The 17,292-nt window shown below is 37.0% G+C and overlaps 2 protein-coding genes across 2 annotated transcripts; one reads left to right on the forward strand and one right to left on the reverse strand.

Annotated features, from left to right (window-relative positions):
- The first annotated feature begins 1,228 nt into the window (after nt 1-1,228).
- Nucleotides 1,229-3,734, forward strand: LOC131522093 (zinc finger protein 239-like). Its single transcript, XM_058747341.1, has one exon. It carries the CDS (start codon nt 1,229-1,231, stop codon nt 2,096-2,098), a length of 870 nt encoding a protein of 289 aa, XP_058603324.1. The 3' UTR covers nt 2,099-3,734.
- Nucleotides 3,735-3,876: 142 nt separating this feature from the next.
- Nucleotides 3,877-17,276, reverse strand: LOC131531350 (ATP-dependent RNA helicase DHX30-like). The gene is given in 10 exon segments (XM_058762059.1): nt 3,877-4,481; nt 5,273-5,412; nt 7,848-7,951; nt 9,043-9,200; nt 10,040-10,190; nt 10,301-10,455; nt 10,458-10,493; nt 13,281-13,362; nt 13,518-13,724; nt 16,477-17,276. Coding segments are annotated over 10 exon segments (1,242 nt in total). The 5' UTR covers nt 16,573-17,276; the 3' UTR covers nt 3,877-4,368.
- Between the last annotated feature and the right edge of the window lie 16 nt (nt 17,277-17,292).

Consider the following 17,292-nt stretch of genomic DNA (forward strand, 5'->3'; position numbering starts at 1 on the left):
ACTTTAAATCGACTAACATTGTGTCAGTTCATGCATAATCAAAACACACTTTTTGAGCTACAGGAGGATTTACCTGTAGGTTATAGAAAGCAGATTTAGCCAATTTCAGATAAATTCATAAAATGATGAAAATGAAAACCAGATTAACCCTTATATTAATGAAGTTTGCATGATTGGACTGTCTTGTCCTTTGATAACAGAGCAACACATGCTTTAGTTATCAATGTAACATTGTTTACATTGTGCTTTTATGCTTTATTTTAGCAGATCTGCTCCTCCGCTTGTGTCAGTGCATTTACCAAATAAATGCTGGAATAATTCCCATCATCCTGCAAATGAACAGTAAACCAGGATTAATTCAGATGTAATCAATTAATTCTGTGTGACACTGCAAGAATGGACTTTTTAAAGAGAAGATCCAGAACGGAGGAGGAGGAGGATCTTGAGAAGAGCAAAGTCAAGAACTGAATCAAACATAAGGAAAATATTTTAGACTAAAAAAAAAAAAACATTTTTTCCAAAAGAAAGCAAATATTGGGAGGTAGGGCTGCTCGATTATAGCAAAAATCATAATCACGATTATTTTGGTCAATATTGTAAAAATGATTATTTAACACGATTATGAGCCCAAAACATTATATGAGTGATTCAATTTAAAGATATCAAATCTATATTTTATGTAGCCTAATTGTAATTCTGTAAATAAGGTTGCAGTGAGCGACTTTCTCTTTGTCTTTTGTTGTTTGATTAATATTAAGCACACAGACGCATTAGCCTGTTGTCACGGATCCAATAGCCTATACTGTTACACAGTGCTTTTATTTTCAATTGTTCGTGTTAACTTAAGACCGAGGAGAGTTTACGTGAATAATCACCAAGCACGCATTTTGACACGATTATGCGTGAATCTGACCATTTATGCATGCACCTTAAGCTAAAAGTGAACTTGCACAGAAATCCAAGGAACAGCGCAAGTTGCACGGATTTTACCGATTTGCTGGAAATGGGCGCAATACTCATCTCATCTCGATTATTGTGTTTTCATAATCGCTGGAGATCGAACTCGAAACTGTATTTCTCTAATGGGAGGCAAGAATTGCTCGTGTCCTCACTGCGGAAGGAGTTTTGCACGTAAAGTGCGTCTTGAAGATCACATAAGGACTCACACCGGAGAGAAGCCGTTCTGCTGCTCGCAGTGTGGGAAGTGTTCCGACAGAAAGGAAACCTGATGGGTCACATGAGGATCCACTCGGGATCGCCGCTGCCCTGCCCTCGCTGCGGCAAGACCTTCACGCAGAAGAGGAGTCTGAACGCTCACCTGCGGATCCACACCGGAGAGAGTCCCTACACCTGCCAACAGTGCAACAAGAGCTTCATACAGAGAGGAACCCTCAGAGCTCACCTGCGGATCCACAGCGGAGAGCGACCGTATGCGTGTCAGGAGTGTGGGATGAGCTTCACGCAGCCCGGGAACCTCAGGAGACACCAGAGTATTCATTCAGAAGAAGAGCTGCACTGCTGTGCTCAGTGCGGGAAGACTTTCAATCAAGCAGCGAAGCTCAAAAACCACCTGCGCTCTCACTCCGGAGAACGGCCTTTCTGCTGCGCACACTGCCCTCGGAAGTTCTTTTTGGCGTCTCACCTAAAAAAGCACTTAAAAACCCACGCGGACGAGAAGCCTTACTCGTGCGCTTTTTGCGGGAAGAGTTTTTTATGGCTGGACTACTTTAAAGAGCATCAGAAAATACACACGGGGGTGAAGGATCACGTGTGTCCCGAGTGCGGCAAGGCTTTTATTCGAGCCGGCGATCTGGAGCGACACCACCGCATCCACACTGGAGAGAAACCCTACAGGTGCTCACACTGTGAGCGGAGCTTCACGCAGCCGGGAACGCTGAAGAAACACGAGCGCCTGCACACCGGAGAGAAACCGTACCGCTGCGCTTCATGTGAGACCGGATTCAGCTCGGCCAAAAACCTGCAGACTCACAGAAACAAACTCTGTCCAAACCCCCGAGACAAGACTCGCGCATCAATCGAGTTTGTGTTGTTCCACAAAGATAATCAAAACCTAGTTGAAAAAAGTGCACTTCCATAATGTACTTAAAGTAAATACATTTTGTACTTAATATACTAAAAATCATTCTTTAGTACTTCTTAAGATCATCTAAGTGTGCTCAACTGTGCTAATTTGGGACACCATTAATATATGAACTAAAATGTGCTTGCTTTTAACACTTTCTCTGTAAAAAATAAATAAATTTAAAAAGAGCATTTAGTTACCACTTGAACCCATCTTTCATACACTTTTAAATATACTCAACATGCATAGAAAATGCATGTATTACTAATTTAAAAAGTAATAATAGCCTATATAATGAATATAAAAAAAAGTGTTAAAAGCAAGCACATTTTAGTTCATATTCATCTTGTCCAAAAAAAAAAATAGCACAGTTGAGTGCACTTATGTTCTTAAGTTTATCTTAATTTTTAGTATATTAAGTACAACATTAGTGCGTGAAAGGAGCACTTTAAGTACATTATGGAAGTGCACTGAAATAAAGTGTATTTTTCTGCACTTTTTTTTTCCAACTAGATATAGGGTTTAACTTAAGTAATATATTTCTACTTTCATTTTTCAACAGAACTTAGTGATAGTATATATACATATTAGACTTTTGGCACTTTCACAGACTGAAGCTTTGCGATTTTCTTTTGTTTTGCTCTTACATTGTAAGGATGATAGCAGACACTGTTCAAAATATTGGACTTGATTACACCTGGAATGAGTTCTCTCTCATTTCCTTCACTTGTAATTATTATTGCTTCCTCCTTTACTGAAGAATTGAACTGAAATGCAATATATGTCAGAAAGCATTTTTAATCCATAGCTGATTTTATAATTCAGTAGCCTATATGACAGAAAAGTTTCTGTTAATGCAGCTTGTCATGTTAATATCTCATGTTGGTAAACGAGCCTGCGATGACAGCAAGGAAACAAGAAATCAGTGACATTTTCAATCAGATATCTTGTATGCACACAATGTAAAAGAGAAATTACTAAACATCATGTTGACAGCTCTTATTTTGCGGTCAACGGTTTGTGTGTAAAGGTGTGAAACAACTAGTCCATACAGTTAGGACAAAGAGACGTGCTCCTGTACACTGTAAAAGATTAGGAAAGTCAAAAAGTGTTTTATGTTGATTGTTGCATTGAAAATTGTCAACTGAAGTGCCAACGTTAAAAGACATTGTTCACATAATTTAACTGAGTAAACTGAAAATGTTTAATGCAGCAAGTCAACATATAAAAGTTTTGACCACCAAAATCTTTGACAGGGTGCGAGATCTTATGTCTATTCCAGCTGCATTTTATGTCGGTGAGGTCCTAATGCCTCGATATACTTGGTGTGACGTCATTTCAAACTCAATTTGGCTCAGACAAACTTTGTTTTGGTGGAAACCTGTTTTCAAAAAAGCTCACCAAAGAAAACTTTCCAGAAAACACTATTAAACTAACATTGGTCCACGATGATTAATTTTTACTAAATTTTGTATAAATGTGTGGTTGCTGTTATTATGGGATGTAGAATATAGACTGTTGTGGGGAAAAAAGTCATTTGAACTTTAAGGTTTAAAAAAAAAAAAAGAAAAAGAAAAAGGTAGAAGAAAAACAATATGAAGGGTGTGAATACTTTCGCAAAGCACGGTGTCGTCTCATAAAATTTAAATGTGCAGAAAATGAGCACTGAAATTACACAAAGTGTGATCTGGACATCTTTAATTGGACAATAAATTAATCAAAATGTTACATTATTGTACATCCCCCACCCTCACAAGCACACAACATATAGTAGTCAACATTTGAAGTGGATCAAAAAAAAAAAAGTTCAAAATTGTCCTAAGACCAAAAAAATACCCGTTCTTGTCTTAAGAGAACTTTTTTGATCCACTTCAAATGTTGACTACTGTAGTTTAGTATTATAGCAGTTTTCATAATCATCTGACACAACGCTGGCTTCAAGTTGGATACATTCTTATGTACACATCCTTACAGCTCGATAGTATTTCCGTCTCCCAAACTTTATGAAAATACCTTTGTGCAAACACGCTCCGGGGTTTTACATAGTCTATTAATGAGAAATACCACCATTCTTTTCGAATGTCATAACATTTCTCAGTGTCTCAGACACATACGTGGACTTTACAGACTGTCAGCTTTAATGTTTTCTGTGCCGATCTCGTCCTGATCGCTGATGGACTCTGACTCGGTGTTATTGAGCAGCTCCACTAATAAAGCGATCAGCTCTCTGTCCTGACTGTCGTCTGAGGAGGGCTGGCGTCGTGAGCGGCGCAGACTGCGGTGGATCATGGCCTGCAGGAAGTGCGCAGATCCCACAGTAACTCCCAGACGCGAGGAGAAAACTCCCATCGGATGAGTGTGTGACCGGACAACACCACCTCCACAGCATCTCCAACAACTGAACCGAAATAAAGAAAAACATCATCACTGCTGCTGCAGCTACAAAACATTTCAGCGCAAACATGCATCGATTTGATATATAAGTTTTTATATATTTACGGTAGGAAATTTACAAAATATCTTCATGGAACATGATCTTTACTTAATATCCTAATGATTTTTGGCATAAAAGGAAAATGTATAATTTTGACCCATACAGTGTATTGTTGGCTATTGATACAAATATAGCTGTGCTGCTTATGACTGCTTTTGAGCTCCAGGGTCACATTTATTAGTCATGCTGCGTAATGGTTAAACTGATAATTGCAATTACTTTGCTCAAATTATAATTGTGTTGTCAATTACATGAAAATAACTGCAGTTTCATGTTTAAGCACAAATCAAGTGTATATCGACTAATACACATGGTTTATTTGACCTCATCTAGTTTCCTGATTTATTATATTAGCAGAAATATTAACGCACTTGCTACATTATAAAAACTGGTGAAACTCGGAAGGTTCTCTCCTAAAACGAAAACAGTGGCACTCTAATATTAATTCCAAATTATTTCCACATAGTCGAGATCAACTACAAATGACATGTTTGTCACTGTTTTCAGATCTTCAGCACTTTTCTGCAGTGCAAGTGTGAGCAGGTGTGAAGGGTTGCCAGGTTAGGAATATATATTAAACATGGCAGAAAATGTGTATTTTCAAAGAAAGAAAGAAGCTCTGATTACTTGATATCTGGCAACCACATACATAAAATGAAACGAGTATAAAGTGAAGTGCCTGGGCATGGCGTTACCTCTCTCGCTGAGGTCACAGTCGGTGAGCAGCAGCAGCGCCAGCGGATGAACCACTGAAGAGTCTCGGATGAAGACTTGACCGTTTGATTTGACCGCAGAGAAGAAGGTGAGCCAGCGACTCGACAGATCCTGATTTCCCCTGAAATCACACACGACTTCAAATCAACACAAGAAACACTTTAACGCTGAACAGATACTCAAATGATGCACATTTCCATCAAACATACTTTTATTCCTAAACGACAGAAAAGGGAGATTCTTTACTTCTGTTTGTATGTAGTGTGAAGTCAAAGTGGAAAGTCTGCAGTGTTACTCAGCTACTGCTTTAATTTTTATTATTATTTTGAATTAATTTAGTTGTGTTTTTGTTATTTTTATAGTTCTTTTTTTAAATAGTTTTATATTTTATAGTTTAATCCACATTTAGTAATTTTGCAGACGCTTTTATCCAAAGCGATTTACAATTGGGGAATTTGAAATGATATTGAAATAATCCATATTTCAATATCATTAAAAGAAAATGAGAAGTGTTACCTTGGCAACGAGCTGAAATAAAAAGATTATATATTTATATTAACATATATTTTGATTTTATTATATTTTTTAAATGCGTTTTATTTCAGTTACCGTTAATTAAGTAACAAACATGTTTTTATGGTTTTGCTGGTAGCAAGCATTGGTACTCATTTCTGATGTGAAGAGGTAAAAATCATAATAGAAAACATAAAGGTACAATATCAAAACAAACTTGATACTGATTAAATCTCTTCAAAAAGTAATTTTCCTGCAGAAATTCAGATTTTGAATTAAAGCTGTATTTACATGGTGTTTTATATATATACACATATACATACACATACACACACATACATACAGGTGCTGGTCATATAATTAGAATATCATCAAAAAGTTGTTTTTTTTTTAAAAAGTTGTTTTTTTAAACAAAATTTATTTCACTAATTCCATTCAAAAAGTGAAACTTGTATATTATATTCATTCATTACACACAGACTGATATATTTCAAATGTTTATTTCTTTTAATTTTGATGATTAGAGCTTACAGCTCATGAAAGTCAAAAATCAGTATCTCAAAATATTAGAATATTACTTAAGACCAATACAAAGAAAGGATTTTTAGAAATCTTGGCCAACTGAAAAGTATGAAAATGAAAAGTATGAGCATGTACAGCACTCAATACTTAGTTGGGGCTCCTTTTGCCTGAATTACTGCAGCAATGCGGCGTGGCATGGAGTCGATCAGTCTGTGGCACTGCTCAGGTGTTATGAGAGCCCAGGTTGCTCTGATAGTGGCCTTCAGCTCATCTGCATTGTTGGGTCTGGTGTCTCTCATCTTCCTCTTGACAATACCCCACAGATTCTCTGTGGGGTTCAGGTCAGGCGAGTTTGCTGGCCAATCAAGCACAGTAACACTATGGTCATTGAACCAGCTTTTGGTACCTTTGGCAGTGTGGGCAGGTGCCAAGTCCTGCTGGAAAATTAAATCAGCATCTCCATAAAGCTTGTCAACAGAAGGAAGCATGAAGTGCTGTAAAATCTCCTGGTAGATGGCTGCGTTGACTGTGGACATCAGAAAACACAGTGGACCAACACCAGCAGATGACATGGCAGCCCAAATCATCACTGACTGTGGAAACTTCACACTGGACTTCAAGCAACATGGATTCTGTGCCTCTCCACTCTTCCTTCAGACTCTGGGACCTTGATTTCCAAATGAAATGTAAAATTTACTTTCATCTGAAAAGAGGACTTTGGACCACTGAGCAACAGTCCAGTTCTTTTTCTCCACAGCCCAGTTAAGATGCTTCTGACGTTGTCTCTGGTTCAGAAGTGGCTTGGTAGCCCTTTTCCTGAAGACGTCTGAGCGTGGTGACTCTTGATGCACTGACTCCAGCTTCAGTTCTCTCCTTGTGAAGCTCTCACAAGTGTTTGAATCGGCTTTGCTTGACTGTATTCTCAAGCTTGCGGTCATCCCTGTTGCTTGTGCACCTTTTCCTACCCAAATTCTTCCTTCCAGTCAACTTTGCATTTAATATGCTTTGATACAGCACTCTGTAAACAGCCACACCTTTCAGTAATGACCCTCTGTGACTTACCCTCTTTGTGGAGGGTGTCAATGTTCGTCTTCTGGATCATTGCCAAGTCAGCAGTCTTCCCCATTATTGTGGTTTCAAAGAACAAGAGATACCCAGAATTTATACTGTAGGGATGGTCATTTATTCAAACTCAAATGTAAATATTATAATATTTTGAGATACTGATTTTTGACTTTCATGAGCTGTAAGCTCTAATCATCAAAATTAAAAGAAATAAACATTTGAAATATATCAGTCTGTGTGTAATGAATGAATATAATATACAAGTTTCACTTTTTGAATGGAATTAGTGAAATAAATCAACTTTTTGATGATATTCTAATTATATGACCAGCACCTAATATATATATATATATGCATGCTGTGGCCTTGAAACAATAAAACAGCAAAGTCAATCTACTGAACTGGTGCAGAAGTCCTGTTTTATTATTAGCTGTATGTGACTCTTTATGTATTTACCTGTTGATAGAGGAGCGATGCAGAAGCACAGGGCCGCTTTCTGTACGGTACGAAATACTTTCCGGCCGAAATCTTCCACTTTTGGTCACTGTGCCTCTTTTCACCTGATGAAGTACAGAAATATTATAGATGTGAACAGAAAAACTGAAATTGCGTTTGCTGCAGATACAGTTATTATTTTTGTGCTGTGGGTCATTGATTTATGTGTTGACATAAATCAATACGGTTTTGCCCAATTAAAACAGTAAAACAATTCAGGCATGTCTACATGAAATCATGCATCAAAACAAAATTGACTGTAGTGCAATTTTAATTCATGCAATACTTTTCAAATCTGCTTGAATCTTTCAATAAGGTCTGAAATGATTGGATTACAAAATAAATGTGACCCGTGCTGGCAAAATGAGTCGGAATGAGCAAATTCTCAAAAATTAGTTCTTTTTATTGTCACATATGAATTTGAAGGTATTTTAACGGAGAATATGACTTAAAATGACTGAGTTACAGCCGTTTGAAGGCGATAGAGTTGATTTTAAAGTTTTCTGAAGATTCCAAAGAAAATAAAGTCACCAAGAAACATTGCATATTTTCCTCAGATTTCTTAAAAATAATTACTATATTACTATTTTAAATTTTTATCTTTGTTATTAAAAATAAGAATAAAGATGCATATAAACAGTAGTTTAATCAAGAGCAGCGAGTGATTCAGTCTTTTCTTTTAATGTGTGATTCACACTGAGACGGATCTATATTAAGACCTGCTGTAATGCATGGATCCAATATAATGTTACACATCAGATTTTTCCCCAAACATTAACTAAACTCATGTAAGACTTAACAGATTATGTTTATGTTTGTGTGAATCTCACCAAGGCATATTTCACAGCAATGTACTTTATAGGAGATTGCGCACTCTTATGCATGCGCTTTGCAAATGTCAGTCAGCGCACTTTGCAACAACAAACATACAAGTTACTTGGTGCTCCTCTCAGAAAATGTACAAATACATATCAATTTAGAAGTTTAATTACTATATGGAGCATTGGGATCGCTAGAAGAGGGCTTGATTTGACCAAATCTGACATTTTTCACTTCTTTTGCTTGTAGCTGAAAATTAGACCCTGCACATTCCGACTCATTGTGCTCATAACTGCTAAATGTATGTAGACACACACTAAAGGGAGGTGTGCTGCACCTGTATGAGGTGAGGAAAGAGGCCTGCGATCAGCACGGCTTTAACCAGCTGCTCCTCCTGACTGTGCTGATTCAGACCAGACCACAGACGCAGACAATCAGCAGAACCACCCACCAGACCCGCTTCACACAGGTTCTCCCCGAACTGCTGCATCAGGCCTGAGAGACACACAACAGCCAAGAGGAGTTTATTTATTTCAATTAACATCACAACATGAAACCGGCTGGGCATTTTATGATTAATCTTCAAGCATGTCATTAAGAGAAATGGCCAATATACAATTTACAAAAGCAGTAAACAAACACAAATGCTTTGTCTGTCTGAATGCCAGTGAAGGTTTATACTTATCCAGCATTTACCCCTTTTTATTAATTAAAAAAAAAAAAGAAATTCTTTGAAATTTGATGATTGATTTTTTCCAATATGGATAAGAAATCTTATTTCAATGCATCACTGCATGAAATCAATAAGAACATATTATATGAAAATGACAATGTATGCGCATATATATAGTTTTTTTGGACACAAATTTAACTTTATAGATCATTTTACAAAAAGTATTTTTTGACACCTAATGGTGCTCCATATATACTTAGAGTTAACCATTAAAAAAAATGTAATTTTTGATCTCTTAATAAATTGTAAAAAATCTGAAAAAAAAAAAAAAAAAAAAGTGTATTTTAAGGGTCATGAAGTGTTTGTAAAGTTTCATTTCCTTACTAAAATACTATGCATTTTTTATTTATTTTTTTTTAAAGAAATGTTTAAATGTTTTTCTTCTGGGACCTGAATATACAGGTATTATAAAGGATAATGTTCACAAGATTTACATAAACTCAGCATGGACCCGCGCTCATAATAATATGAGATGGCCTCAACAGTTGTATAAATGAGATTTTAATTCAGTTTTATTAGATGGCCATATAGTGTGAATAGTTTCCTATGTCAGTGATTCTCGGCTAGTTTTATCATCATGCATCAGTTCTGTGCGTCTCACCGTGTATGAAGCGCAGACTGGCTCCAGACAGAGTGTATGTGTCCAGAAACTCCTGCTTGCTCTCCTTGCCTTGCTGCTCTTTCCAGCTCTGAACCACTCGACTGAAGACCAGATGATCGCTGCAGCTGGAGCCGCTCAGAGCCGCCTTGGCCTGCAGAGACCACAGCAAACCACAGGAACAAACAAGAGCACAAAACAGTGAGCGTGTGGATGGATGCTGGCACAGACGAACAGAATCAGCTCCTCGAGAGGCTCTCTGACCTTGGAGACGAGGGCCCGGTTCTGCATGCTGTTATAGAAGGGGTCTCGCGTCAAACAGGCCGCCACAGACAAAACGGGAAGAACGCAGGAAAACAGCGCCGAGAGAACCAAAACCTTCCCCAGACGCGGGTCACACGACATGCAGGCCACACGCCGCCCAGCGGCGTCAGATTCTCAGTGGCGTCCAGCACACCTGACCACAGAGAGAAGAGCAAGAGCTGCAATATACCACACAACAGCAGCAGCATCCGCTTTAACACACACACACACACACACACACACGATGCTGATGAAGCCCGCTCAGATCAACATGTGTGACCCTGCACCACAAAACCAGTCATAGGGGTCCATTTTTTCAAATTGAGATTGATACTGAATAAATAATCTTTCCATTGATGTATGGTTTGTTAGGATCGGACAATATTTGAAAATCTGGAATCTGAGGGTGCAAAAGACTTTAATCTCCTTTAAAGTCGTCCAAATGAAGTTCTTAGCAATGCATATTACTAATAAAAAATGAAGTTGAGATATTTACGGTAGGAAATTTACTAAATATATCCATGGAACATGATCTTTACTTAATATCCTAATGATTTTTGGCATAAAAGAAAAATGTATAATTTTGACCCATACAGTGTATTGTTGGCTATTGCTACAAATATACCTGAGCTGCTTATGACTGCTTCTGTGCCGCAGGGTCACATATTATTATTAGTCAACTAAAAAATCCTTTACTTAAAATAAAAAACTTAAATGAAAACTTAACATAAATGAGAAATGTTTACTTGGCAGCTGTCGGAAATAAAATAAATTTTAAGTACTAAAATAAACTAAGCTAAAACTTAACTATATAGATATTTATAAATAAATACAGAAATGAAAAAAAAAATAAAATAAAAAAAATACAACAAAATTATTAAAACGAAGACATTAAAAAAAATCCAAATCAAAATATTAACAAAAACTACAATAGTTCAAGTTTATTTGTATAGCACTTTTCATGATACAAAAAGTTTCGGTTTTAAAGTTTCTACATTATATTTATTTAGTAAAATTCATGCAGTAAGTTAATGACATGTAATCAAACAGACGGTGAACACTATTAACAGCAATGATTATATGCTGTGATTAAACTTATAGCAAAACGTGGTAGTTGTGTATGCTGTTTTGGGGTTGGTATCATCTGTGTAGTATATGAGGGACACTAAAATAACACTGGATGTAACTGTGTCTCTGGTTACTGAGGTTTGTTAGTTGATAGTACTGTATTTATAAAACTATGAGTCCAATTCTTAACGCATTTTCAAGTTAAAAAGTTTGACTTGATTTTTTTCTATTGTGTCAAATTTAATATACAGAACTCCTGCATGAGACGCTGATAAAACAGCAGCATGCAGCACAGATATAAGTCTATAAGTCAAAAAACAATTGAAGCAGTGGTGTGGAAGGCAGAAACACATTTTGTGTGAATCAGCCCTTCATATTAAATGAAGCCGTTCATAATTCAAGCGCAACAGAGGTTCGTAAAATAGAACGTACCCTTCAAACTGGCATAAAAATATAAAGACATGCATAAATGCATATAAACGGTCAAGACTCATTCTACAAAAAAGTATTATTCACTAATACACAACAGTGTGGAATCACTGACACAATCTGTGTTTCTGAAAGAAACCGGTGCTTGTTTTGTCCAGTGTAGCATTTAATATAAAATATACAGTCTGAGACAGTAATTTATGAAATATGACATGTGACCCTGCAGCACAAAAGCAGTCTTAAGTCGCTGGGGTATATTTGTATCAATAGCCAACAATACATTGTATGGGTCAAAATTATACATTTTTCTTTTATGCCAAAAATCATTAGGATATTAAGTAAAGATCATGTTCCATGAAGATATTTGGTAAATTTCCTAACGTAAATATATCTAAACTTCATGTTTGATTAGTAATATGCATTGCTAAGAACTTCATTTGAACAACTTTAAAGGTGATTTTCTCAATATTTAGATTTTTTTTGCACCCTCAGATTCCAGATTTTCAAATAGTTGCATCTCAGCCAAATATTGTCCGATCCTAACAAACCATACATCAATGGAAAGCTTATTTATTCAGATGCATAAATCTGAATTTCAAAAAAATCGACACTTATGACTGGTTTTGTGGTCCAGGGTCACATATATACAAATTCAATTTCTTAGTACATTTAAAAAATACTGCAAAAAAATTGGGATTTTTTTTTTTCATTCAAGTATTAATTCTACTAAGGAAACACTTTTACATGATCCTTAATTTTATTTGGTATATGGGAAACCTTTTTTCCATTGCCTGGTTGGAAATTATGAGCCGCTTAATTCAGTGTTTACAATCAGCGGACAAACAAACACATTCATCGAGAAACACATCAGTCAACTGATTTTTTGAGAGATTAAATACTATCATGTTAAGAGTATCAATACTATCATCTCCATCATTTACTGATACACACAAGATGTTGTGTGTGAATCAAGTGTGTTTGTGAACTGAACAGAGATGCTGCTGCTGCTCTCAAAGGTTCAGTGTGTTTTGAATGAAAGAGGAATCATTTCAAATGGAACATATGCAAAAAAAAAAAAACGGGTGAAATTATATGATTCACTTTGACAGCCCTACTCTATAAAAAATACAGTTACACTTTATTTTGATAGTCCACTTTAGACATTCTACTAAATATAAGTAACTACTAATTCTCATTCATTTGCAACTACATGTCTACTAACTCTCAGTAGGGTAGGTTTAGGGTTAGTAGTATACGTTTCTCATAGTCAGTAAGTTGTATGTTGTGGACTCATCAAAATAAAGTGTTAGAAGTTATTAAACAGACGGTCTACTAATACTCTAATGACTGCTAGCTGACATGAAGTTGCAAAGTTACTTACTGTTAGTAGAGTGTCTAAAGTGGACTATCAAAATAAAGTGCTACCAAAAATAAAAACGCTTACCAATATCCATTAGGGTCTTCACAGCAGCTTTGACTGCTTGAGTATCTGGGGAATCAAGCACTTGTGACAGGAAGTCCAAAGCCTGCATGAGGAAGAAGAATAACAATGTGTTTTCAAATAATCCAGTAAACTGATTTTAATGCAGAGAACAGACTCAAATTGAGCCTCTTTTTTGAATTTTAAAGCAAGCCGATCAAAGCTTTTCCAGTAGGTTTGTTGGCGTGGTCTGCTGCTCACTTTGCTGTCGGGGCAGTGAATCTTGGCCTGTATGACGACGCTCTCCAGAGGGGTGCGCAGGATCTCCGGGATGGGGAACACGGCCATGCTCTCCAGCTGTTTTCGAGGGAAGAGGTGGTATGAATGGCCGGGCTGACAGCGGCCCGCTCTTCCTCTTCGCTGAGTGATGTTTGCTTGTGAAATCCAGACCGTGTTCAGACCCGAGACCTGAGAACGCACAGCGACCGTCAGCTTCAGACGCATACATTTACTGCACCGAGATCCTCATAACTTAACATTCATAATGCATTCAAAAACTGAATGCCATTTTCACATTCAGGCTCCATCATCGTTTTATAAATTAGTCAGTGTATCAATTACTCAACTTAATGCGTGAATGTGGAAAAAAAAAAAATGTTTGAATGTTACCCCATGTTATTACTGCATTTTTCCCTTTTTATAAATTAAATATTTTAGAAACTTTTCAAAATTACACATGAACCACCAAAAAAAAAAAAAAAAGATTTTCTATTTCAATATTTATGAGAAAGTTTAGTTGAATGTCACTACATGAAATGTATAAGAACATATAATCTGATTTCATACAAAATAATCTATTTCCAGATTGGAATAAATGAAATTTAACTAAATCCTTTTGAATTTATAACTCATCATGAATGCTCAAAAACAGTGCACATTTTTTAAACCTACATATTTATTTCTATCAAAACAACAAATATTAATTCATAAAAATAATAATTCATTTTACTTGCAAAAACGTTTACTTTCAGATGAAAACAGTGAGTAGTGAGATATGGAGAAAAGGCTAAATAATGTTTTACAAGTGTTTTTTTGACAGTAACATTTCAAATAATTTTACAAAACATATTTTTGACACCTAATGGTGCTCCATACATACCCGGTCTAAAATGACCAGAATGCAAAATGCGTAACATTTTCATTTAAGTAGTTTTAACTTTTAAAAAAAATATTTGTAAAAAAAAAACAACATGATGTGTATGTTATGTAAATAACCAACACAAGACCAGCACAGATGGCTCGGCATTTATTGTGCATTAAATGGCACATTCTGCATGACTTGTATTAATGAAGTGAATGTGTGTAGATTTGCTGCACACTTCTGTGGACTGATGTGTGTATGGTTGGGATGTTTTAATACTGTTTTAATGCTTCAAACGTGAGCTTTCTGGCAAGACATCCTTATGTAAAATCAGATTAGTCTGAACCCAAACTGTTCTCCTCTCGAAATTTTGAATATTAATTAATGTTTCTTTGCAGTATTCCAGAGACAGTATATGATATGGACCACTGGTTTTACAATAAATGGGAGAAGCTGATATGAATATGGCAGCACTGCTAAAATCTAACCGTCTCTTTATCTTGTTTAAAAAAATAAAATAATGTATAGTGGTAGAATGAGATCAACTGAAGCGATGTTTGTATTTTTATTTTTCCACAATAATGATATTATAAAATCTGTAAATTAATCTGAAAGTTATAACCAGTGCATTTTTATTTTAAACATATATGCATTTGGCAGACACTTTAAATCGACTAACATTGTGTCAGTTCATGCATAATCAAAAACACACTTTTTGAGCTACAGGAGGGATTTACCTGTAGGTTATAGAAAGCAGATTTAGCCAATTTCAGATAAATTCATAAAATGATGAAAATGAAAACCAGATTAACCCTTATATTAATGAAGTTTGCATGATTGGACTGTCTTGTCCTTTGATAACAGAGCAACACATGCTTTAGTTATCAATGTAACATTGTTTACATTGTGCTTTTATGCTTTATTTTAGCAGATCTGCTCCTCCGCTTGTGTCAGTGCATTTACCAAATAAATGCTGGAATAATTCCCATCATCCTGCAAATGAACAGTAAACCAGGATTAATTCAGATGTAATCAATTAATTCTGTGTGACACTGCAAGAATGGACTTTTTAAAGAGAAGATCCAGAACGGAGGAGGAGGAGGATCTTGAGAAGAGCAAAGTCAAGAACTGAATCAAACATAAGGAAAATATTTTAGACTAAAAAAAAAAAAAAAAAACATTTTTTCCAAAAGAAAGCAAATATTGGGAGGTAGGGCTGCTCGATTATAGCAAAAATCATAATCACGATTATTTTGGTCAATATTGTAAAAATGATTATTTAACACGATTATGAGCCCAAAACATTATATGAGTGATTCAATTTAAAGATATCAAATCTATATTTTATGTAGCCTAATTGTAATTCTGTAAATAAGGTTGCAGTGAGCGACTTTCTCTTTGTCTTTTGTTGTTTGATTAATATTAAGCACACAGACGCATTAGCCTGTTGTCACGGATCCAATAGCCTATACTGTTACACAGTGCTTTTATTTTCAATTGTTCGTGTTAACTTAAGACCGAGGAGAGTTTACGTGAATAATCACCAAGCACGCATTTTGACACGATTATGCGTGAATCTGACCATTTATGCATGCACCTTAAGCTAAAAGTGAACTTGCACAGAAATCCAAGGAACAGCGCAAGTTGCACGGATTTTACCGATTTGCTGGAAATGGGGCGCAATACTCATCTCATCTCGATTATTGTGTTTTCATAATCGCTGGAGATCGAACTCGAAACTGTATTTCTCTAATGGGAGGCAAGAATTCGTTCTCGTGTCCTCACTGCGGAAGGAGTTTTGCACGTAAAGTGCGTCTTGAAGATCACATAAGGACTCACACCGGAGAGAAGCCGTTCTGCTGCTCGCAGTGTGGGAAGTGTTTCCGACAGAAAGGAAACCTGATGGGTCACATGAGGATCCACTCGGGATCGCCGCCGCTGCCCTGCCCTCGCTGCGGCAAGACCTTCACGCAGAAGAGGAGTCTGAACGCTCACCTGCGGATCCACACCGGAGAGAGTCCCTACACCTGCCAACAGTGCAACAAGAGCTTCATACAGAGAGGAACCCTCAGAGCTCACCTGCGGATCCACAGCGGAGAGCGACCGTATGCGTGTCAGGAGTGTGGGATGAGCTTCACGCAGCCCGGGAACCTCAGGAGACACCAGAGTATTCATTCAGAAGAAGAGCTGCACTGCTGTGCTCAGTGCGGGAAGACTTTCAATCAAGCAGCGAAGCTCAAAAACCACCTGCGCTCTCACTCCGGAGAACGGCCTTTCTGCTGCGCACACTGCCCTCGGAAGTTCTTTTTGGCGTCTCACCTAAAAAAGCACTTAAAAACCCACGCGGACGAGAAGCCTTACTCGTGCGCTTTTTGCGGGAAGAGTTTTTTATGGCTGGACTACTTTAAAGAGCATCAGAAAATACACACGGGGGTGAAGGATCACGTGTGTCCCGAGTGCAAGGCTTTTATTCGAGCCGGCGATCTGGAGCGACACCACCGCATCCACACTGGAGAGAAACCCTACAGGTGCTCACACTGTGAGCGGAGCTTCACGCAGCCGGGAACGCTGAAGAAACACGAGCGCCTGCACACCGGAGAGAAACCGTACCGCTGCGCTTCATGTGAGACCGGATTCAGCTCGGCCAAAAACCTGCAGACTCACAGAAACAAACTCTGTCCAAACCCCCGAGACAAGACTCGCGCATCAATCGAGTTTGTGTTGTTCCACGAAGATAATCAAAACCTAGTTGAAAAAAGTGCACTTCCATAATGTACTTAAAGTAAATAAATTTTGTACTTAATATACTAAAAATCATTCTTTAGTACTTCTTAAGATCATCTAAGTGTGCTCAACTGTGCTAATTTGGGACACCATTAATATATGAACTAAAAT

Source organism: Onychostoma macrolepis, chromosome 02 (assembly GCF_012432095.1).
Source record: "Onychostoma macrolepis isolate SWU-2019 chromosome 02, ASM1243209v1, whole genome shotgun sequence".
NCBI lineage: Eukaryota > Metazoa > Chordata > Actinopteri > Cypriniformes > Cyprinidae > Onychostoma > Onychostoma macrolepis.